Source organism: Callospermophilus lateralis, chromosome 10, assembly GCF_048772815.1.
Source record: "Callospermophilus lateralis isolate mCalLat2 chromosome 10, mCalLat2.hap1, whole genome shotgun sequence".
Lineage (NCBI taxonomy): Eukaryota > Metazoa > Chordata > Mammalia > Rodentia > Sciuridae > Callospermophilus > Callospermophilus lateralis.
In genome coordinates, this window is record NC_135314.1 from 43250323 (window position 1) to 43258943 (window position 8621).

Here is an 8621-nt window from a genome sequence, read left to right on the forward strand (position 1 = left end):
ATTTCCAAGAGCCTCTGCATTACGATTCTGAATGAATGTGTGTGGCCAGAAGTGAATGCAAAATGGTGCTTCAGAGCTGTCTTCTCTGCCCTGTCACCACCCTCTACTTCCTTTACCCCAAATCCTTACCCTTGCAAATCAATATTATTAAACTTCCCTTTACTTGGTCCTTTCTTTTCTTCTTCTTGTTAACCATTTCCCCCCCTCAAAGCAATATCAAACCACAGAACAAATCCACCCACAATCAATGATGACCTCAAAATATTTGAAGAACATGTTGGTTTCTATGTTTGGTTTTCTTGGCTCCAGGTTATACCAAGTCCCTATACGATAATTCCCAAACCTCTCACCATCATGTCCATCCTCCTTGGGGGTCACATCTAGGATTGTCAGGGGCCACTTAAAAAGCAGTACTTGGAATCAACACTGTGGCCCTGGGTTCTGGCCACAAAGACATACTATTATTCTGTTAAGGCTGCAAAGGGTGCCAAATGGGCATTTGTGTTCCTAGCTGGGGGTGTCTCAGCATGTGGACTCACATCCAGAACTTTATCAAATGAGTGGTTGTTAGGTCACGACCGTGCTCTGCTGCACTCGTGTACTGGCTGGGACCATGCAGCTGTGGGTGCCAATCACATTCAGCCACCCAGGAGAGGCAGGTCAGTGCCTGTCCTTTCTGTTACTGGCAGGGTCCTGCCAGTGAGGTCTGGAGAAAGGAGGATGAAGGGAATAGGGAACCCTACATTGCTCCATTGGCCATATCCCTCCCTGCCTTAGGGCCCCCTCCTGTCATCTCTGTCCTCTACTTGAAACAAAAATCTCATGCTTTCTTCCTTCTTTTCTCCCAAAAGCTCATCTGTCCCTTTGCTGTATCTATGGGTCCTTGTTCTCTCTCTAGGATCCCTCTTAAGGGAGATAATCCCCCAACATTAGAGGATTTTATCAAATTACTGAATATCCCTTCTCCTTGCTTGAGGTCCCCATGGCATGCTCAAATCCTGTAGAGGACACTCCCTCTAGTGCCAACCCCACTGCCCTCTGGGGCTGGTTGTGTCCACCTCATTCCCTCAGCTGTCTACTTTCTCTGCTGCTGACACCATGTTCCAAGCAGACTTTGGAGCATCTCCCCCACAGAAGCATTGACTTTGGCAGATCTCTTGGGGACCAGTGATGTCCTAACTTGTTTGCTTTTCCAAGGCTGGTGTTTGCAGGGGTTATTTGGAACCAGAACTGAAATCGTCCCACGTCCTTATGCAACTCCTTCAGTAGGCTCCAACAGATAAATAAAGCCCTCCACCCCTCTGTGGGTCTAGCTTTCTAAGCAGAGTACCTGGGTTGTCCTGAAGCCTCCAGTCATCTGCCCACTGGCCAGGGCCTCTCTGGGGCAACCATGAAGTCCATCTTCCTGCTCCTTTGCCTTGCTCATCTCTGGGGCTGCCACTCAGCCCCACATGGTCCACTGGGCTATAGGGAACCAAATTGCGATGACCCAGAAACAGAGCAAGCAGCCCTGGCAGCTGTGGATCATATCAATCGATTCCTTCTTCAGGGATACAAGCAGATCTTGAACCAGATCGACAAAGTGAAGGTGTGGTCTAGGGTAAGTGAACCTGCTGTGAACAAGTTGAAAGAACCTATGTGTGCAGCCCAATCTGGTACCTCAAAAGACCAACATCTCCCAGCACAAATGCAGCTGCAGTGGGGAAACTCTTGTTTCTTCCCAGCAGTAAAAAGGAAGAAGAAGATGGAAGGCAAGAGAGGAGACGTTCAGTTCCACAGTCATGGGTCTCAAGGAAGCTGCTGGGTGGGGGGTCGAAGTGGGATGGAGGATAAGAAAAAGCTTTGAAGGATATTTTGCAGATGACAGTTGAAAAGTGGGACCTGCTACAAAAACTAGGGCCCAAGAGATTGGCTCCAATTTGCCAAGTTATCATTGACTAAAAGTCAATTTACCTTTCTTGGTTTCTGTTTGTCTCTGAATGAATGACACTAGCATTTGACAGATATTATTACCATATGCCAGCCCTTTCATATAGCTCACCTCCTTAACTGCTTCCTTTCCTGCTTCAGTGCTTTATGGTAGATGCACTGACCTTGTCTTATATAAGAGGAAATGAAGGCTCTGAGCGACGTGTTGTCAATTTTTGGTCGAGGTCATATAATTAGTATGCATTCAGATTGGGATTTGGTTCATATCTAGGTTCCTTCCTCTTTACAAGCTGCCTCCCAGAAAGAGTTACTCACATCCCAAAGAGAGAAGTCTTGGCATAAACAGGATTCACTGCTCCCTATGTCTGGCAAGAAACCAACACAGCCTGGAGCCAGTGACAATAAAGAGCAGGCCAGAAAATATACCTTGGAGATCAGTTGAAAGATTTGGAGAGGTGGGAAAAGGGTATCTGTCTACTGTCTGTTTTGAAACCAGATTTCACGTCTGATTAAGGTAATTCTTCCAGCAAACATTATTTCAAACCTTCCTTGAGCAAGAACCAGTGTCAGGTGCTATGGGAGATATTCAGTTGAAACTTTAAAATTGCCAGTACTTAGCTGCTTGTTATATATAAAAATGGCAATTTGATATGGTTTAACCTGACATAAAAGTCAGAAAAACAGTCTGTGGCCATAGAAGATTTACAATCTAGGGAAAAAAACAAGGTAAACATCAAGGTGTCTGCACTGATAACGGATACCTGATTTCAAAAAAGGAGAAAATATTTGAAATCGTGACTTCCCCAGGGAGATTTTATAAGTTCTGCATCCATATAATGAAGACTCAGAGGAGACTCTGATCAGTATAGGGGAAACAAGAACACAGCATGCACATTTGAGGAAAAAAAGCAATGGATGGACATTATGATTTTCACTAATGGCAGAGCTTGAGGGTTCTAAGTCTACCTGGGTCCTGGTCACTGTAGTTCTGAATCATTTCAGGAAGTTACTTTGGACACACCTTCATATCATAAAATGCAGAGCATCCTTTAGGGGAGAAGATTCTGAGGTTCCAGTGATTAGCAAGTCAGGCAGAGCTGAAATAAGAGGCAAATAGAGCAGGGAAGAGGTTTTCCAGGTCTTTTAGATTTTTCCAGGCTTTCAAGAAAAAATACATAATCAGGTGAAATGACAAGAACAACTCCAAAGATTTAGGCGTATAGGCTGGTGATAGGCCAGCTTCCTCCTCTCAGTGCAGATTGGCTCTTCCCTCTCATCACCTGCAGGGGAACCAGAGAGCAGCGTCTGTGCACCCAGACATCTATTAGCCAAGAGACCAAGGAAAAGCCAAGGACTACAGCAACGAAAATCTCGAAGAAGGAAAAGAAAATGGGGAAAGGAGGGAAAGTAGATGATGAAAGGGAAGGGAAAACAAAGCATAGGGAGGGAGAAAGATAATAAAGAAAAAACAGTAAGCTATCATCTACACCACCTTACTTTGCATCTTGACTAAGGAAATCCAAAACTTTCAAAGCACCGCTGGAAAGGTGAACTTTTTTAATTTAAAAAATAAGTATCAAAACTCAGTTTTAGTTTCCAAATAGAGCTCAAAGTGAGAACCGTGACTCCATCCCTTGTCCAAGCCCATTCCTCTTGCCCAGTTAATGGAGGAAGAACAGAAAGACAGTATGGTCCTGTCCCCAGGCCAATTGAGGGCTAGCTGGAGTTGAGACTGGCAGTAAGAATAACTTCTCCTTCCCCTCTCCAAAAGTGGGGGAGGGCCCAAACCCAAGGGGGTGGGGCTCTCATTTTGGCCCGTGCAACATGGTCTATGTATGGGCCATAAACAACCAAGACATAGACAACCAAGGCGTCATTCTGTCTCCACAGCGGCCAGTCGGAGAGGTATATGAACTTGAAATAGACACGTTGGAGACCACCTGCCATGCACTGGACCCCACCCCTTTGGCAAACTGCTCGGTGAGGCAGGTGGCCCAGCATGTGAGTATCCTTCTTATGGTGACTGTTGTGATACCTCATCCAGTTCCACTGCAGTTCAGAAAAGAGCAGGTCCCATTCTATCCGGCTTCCCAGCCTACCTTCTCGTCCAGCCGGTATGCAGTTTCTAAAACTGGCATTGAACGCCACCTTAGCCCTCCCTGAAAGCTGAGAGTACAGTGTTTCAGAATCACCCCCGTGAAGATGACTTTTTGAGGGTTACCATAGACAACCAAGGCGTGAGGGTGGGGGTGGGGCGGGCTGGGGGCGGAGGCAGAGGAATCCCTTCCTCCTCGGTGACAGTGAAGGCCAGCGGTGCTCCTGGGCCCTCACTCTGGGTTTATTTCACCAGGCTGTGGAAGGAGACTGTAAGGTCCATGTGCTGAAACTGGATGGCAAGTTCTCCGTAATGTTTGCAAAATGTGATTCCACCCCAGGTACAAAAGCTTCTTTTTCTTATTATTTTTACCTTGTAGAGAGGGGAAGGAATCTGAATAGTTTTGATCCTAAGTAGTTTCGGTCACTTGGTTGGTTAAGAAAAGGAGAAGCCAAACTTCCTGGATCTTGAGATTTAAAGACGGTTTAAGGATCTGTTCTCATTGGAGGTGAAAATTGTCCCTTAGTGACAGGGATTCCTGCGGAAATTTCAGCATGATACAAGCCACTGGGAGGTTTATCCCTGCTTCCAGGGATAAAGCCTAAAAGCCATTGCAGCATATGTTACCCCTTTCTAAGTCTGTGGAGCTGGAGCGAATGCCCTGGAAAATTAGGAGACCTTCCCTTCTCTGCGCAGACTCCGCGGAAGACGTGCGCAAGGTGTGCCCGATCTGCCCTCTGCTGGCCCAGCTTAACGACACCAGGGTGGTGCACGCTGCAGAAGCCGCTCTGGCCGCCTTCAACGCGCAGAATAACGGCTCCTATTACCAAATATTGGAAATTTCCCGCGCTCAACTTGTGGTAAACAGACTCTTCGACAGATTTGGGCAGTTTTGTGGCACTTGTGGTGAAGTAGGGGTGAGGAAAGGACAGGTGCAAGGACAGCAGCCAGAAGGCAAGGAGTGTGTTGGCTGGAAAGAGGCAAAAAAGGTCTCCTTGAGGTAGGAGGACTGGGAATGTCATGAGGACCCCCAAACCTCGCCTCCACCAGCCTGAGACCCTCTAGCATGAAGCAGCCAGACGCTGCAGGAAGGCACAATGCGTCTTCTCTCGTTCTAGCTAAAACCAGCGTCCATGTTCAAGAGATGGAGGTTCCCATATTATCCAGACACACTGTAAATCCACAGGTTTACCACGCATCATCACCCTTAGCAACAGTCTAGCAATCAATATTTACAAAGGCAGGAGGCTACTTATAGGCATATAATGGTAAGATTCTAAAAATGCTTTTAGAATCGCCACACACACACACACACACACAAAAAAAAAAAAAAAAACAAACAAACAAACAAAAAAAAAAACCACCCAATTATACTACAGATGGTTTAGCATATTTGAATGGAACCAGATTCTAATATGTAAGAAACCTGGTAATTTGTATACCAGCTATGGCATACAAAAAAATACTTTATGTGGTGATTCTGTTAACCATAATATGTGATTCTTGGAACATTTTCATCCCAGACTACACCAAATAACAGACATGTTATTATTGTAAGTATACATAGACTTCAAGTACTATAAAAAGGAAAAACACAAGCAGTATCTTCCAAGTTTTCATCTAAAAATTTTCACTTGATCCCACTTTATAGGTGGGAGAGGCTGTTATCTCTTCACCTTCCCACCCCATCTTGGAATAACCCAAACCTTAGTGCAGCCCCAAGAGTGAAGGCCAGGGGGAGGCAGGGTTCCCACTCATGCAGTCTGAGTGAGGCCTTCTGACTTCCTGTTCCTGTCTGAAAACTCACCTTTGTCCTAGATGATGGGCAGTGAACACCTGCTCCTCTTTCAGGGAAGACCCAGCCCCTATCTCTGTAGTACAAACACTTTAGAGCACAGTCCGCAACAACTGTCCCATCAACCATGCATGGGCTTATTTCCAGGGCCACAAAATATGGTCTATGTGAATGGTGTTCCCTGAAGTTGTCCTATTGCCATGACTCTTATTATTTCTCTCCAGCCTCTCTCTCCCTGCCCTTTTCATTTCAAGTCATATTGCCTCAAGTGCATTTTGATTTATTCTTATCAGCCTCTCCCAGTTTCTACCTATGTGGAGTTTGCAGTGGCTGCCACTGACTGTGTTGCTAAAGAAGTCACAGATCCAGCCAAATGCAACCTGCTAGCAGAAAAGGTGAGTGGGCCAGGACTTGAGGTTGCTGCTATCCAGGCAAAGCTGATTATAGGACAGAGCATCTTATGTAACTTATATCTTGGGGCTGCAAGAAGAAAATGACTATGCAAAATGTGGGCCTGGATCATGCCTGATCTTTCTCTGGGGTCTCACCTGTGCCCTTAAGAGCTGTCACAAAATCATCTCATTCACTGGAGGCACATGAAGTTAGGAGAAAGACAGAAGCCATCTCCTAATGAAGACAATCACACCCCGCTGTTGGAAGTGTGATGTGTAGATTTCCTAGATGTACCATTTGTGTGAAAACTCTCAAGTCTTTGAGTTAGTGATGTCCACTTGTACAAATTTAATCTAAAGAAATCATCAGAGGTTGTAAATATATGTATACATATATACATACATATAAATAATGGTTTATCATAGATAAAAATGACTGAAAAGGAGGAAAAATCTCAGTGTCCAATAGAAGTGTGCCACTGAATAATACATGGCACATTAATAAATAGAAATTATTCAAGATAATTAATGATATGAAAAAATGCTATTATTTTAGGTCATAATGGTAGAATCAAACTGATCTCAGCTTTTAAGTTGTGTTTAATAGAATCTAAAATTAGAAAGAAATACATTAATATTAACAGTAGTTCTTGCTGGGACAGACTATTTATGTGTGGGATTTTGGGTGATTTCTCTTTCTCATAACATTTCTTTATTTTCTGCATTGTATATATAGGAGTATATGTATATATGTGTGTGTGTATATATATATATATATATATGTGTCATATACAGAATCTTTAAACTTTGGGAAGATTTTTTAAAGAAATTAAAATTTTAAGTTTCTTTGCCTCAGTGTAGTTCAGTGCCAGTGAAACCAGGGAAGAAATCCATTTTTTTCAGTATAAACATTTTTCTATATATTGTAATAATTATGAATATTAGTGACAATTATACATTTTTGAGACAATCCATAATATGATCACTTTGTCAAAATATACTCTACTGTCATGTATATCTAAAAAGAACATATACAAAAATTAAAAAGTAGCCCATTTTTTAATATCTGTTAAAATGACTCTCCTCTCTCTATGGGCAGCAATATGGCTTTTGTAAGGCGACGCTCAACGAGAAGGTTGGTGGAGAAGAGGTTGCAGTGACCTGCACTCTGTTCCAGACGCAGGTAACAACTTCATGGATATTCTTACATCTTCAGAATACAGCGATCCCCTTAACCTGCATGCAGCGTGTTAGTAATGACAAGGCATTTGTTGTCCTAGCCTCCTAAACTTCACAATGTAATATGGTATGCGGAATCGTCAACATATGGAAAGATAATTCATCCATGTCTTTCCCTCCCATGCACCCGTGGCTGCAGGGCAGAACCACACTAGTGTGTAGTTGAGACAAGGCCATTTGTTCATGTATGGGAGGTGGAGTTGGGTTTCTTAATTGTGGACCTACCAGGTGAGTAGGTCTGTCTGACAGCTCCCAGTAGCTGAAGGCTTAGGTGAAAAGACTTGAGTTAGCTGTAGGTGGAGTGATTTTACTCATGGGACATGTGTGTAGAAGTCCACTGTCCACCAAAACAATCCTGGTGGAACTGGGGGGCCCCATAGGCTAGTTGTCTCTTCCCTGTAAACCTGATGAGAATCCTTTGCACATATGCACGTTTGTTGCGGGGGGGGTTGTTTTGTTTTGTTTGCGAGATTCCTTACAAATGAAAATTCTTACTGTGAGGAAATTGGGTTGGGGGTGCCACCCAGACCTGTGGGTGGCTTTATCTGGGAGGAAGAAGCAAGCTAACCTCAGGAAACGGTCCTCTCTCCATCCTGTGGTCATACAGCCCCAACCAGACGCCAATGTAGCAACCCCTGACGCTGTCGTGGAACAAGCTACACCTGCATCCCTTCCGGCTGGTCAGCCTGAAGCATCCCTGGTGGTTGGACCTATGGTGGTGTCACCCCCCAGAGGACCCCCGTCACACCGGGTACATTACGACCTGCGCTATGCCTTCTCAGGTGTGGCCTCAGTGGAGTCAGCCTCAGGAGAAGCATTCCACCCAGAGAAACCACACAAGGTGACACAGCCTGGTGTTGCTGGTGCTGCTGGTCCATTGGTCCGCCCATGCCCAGGCAGGATCAGACACTTCAAGATCTAGGCTAGACACAGTAGAAATGGGAAGGTTTGACACAGAGAACAGAGCCACCATTTTGTCCAGGTCTGGCATGGGTGGGCCTTTTCTGCTGTCAAAGCAAGTGCCACGTGTGTTTAGATCAACATCAAATCTTGAATTCCAGCCTCTCTTCGTGCCTCAGAGGATAGAAGCAGAGAGGGTGAGAGGCATAGGCTGACAACTTGATTGTCTTTGTCCTCATGATAAACCACTACCATTAAGTTCTCTGCCTTC

The 8621-nt window shown here is 44.7% G+C and overlaps 1 protein-coding gene across 7 annotated transcripts; it reads left to right on the forward strand.

Moving 5' to 3' along the window:
• The first annotated feature begins 1390 nt into the window (after positions 1–1390).
• Positions 1391–8372, forward strand: Ahsg (alpha 2-HS glycoprotein). Of its 7 annotated transcripts, none has more exons than XM_076868252.2 (7): positions 1391–1604; positions 3827–3930; positions 4280–4364; positions 4721–4884; positions 6113–6214; positions 7311–7394; positions 8043–8372. In XM_076868252.2, exons 1-7 carry the CDS (start codon positions 1391–1393, stop codon positions 8370–8372), a joined length of 1083 nt encoding a protein of 360 aa, XP_076724367.2. The 7 variants fall into 7 exon arrangements, with proteins under 7 accessions (XP_076724367.2, XP_076724365.2, XP_076724364.2 ...); XM_076868250.2 differs by having other exon boundaries at positions 1391–1600; positions 3820–3930; positions 7311–7405; positions 8054–8372; XM_076868249.2 differs by having other exon boundaries at positions 1391–1600; positions 3820–3930.
• The last annotated feature ends 249 nt before the right edge of the window (positions 8373–8621 follow it).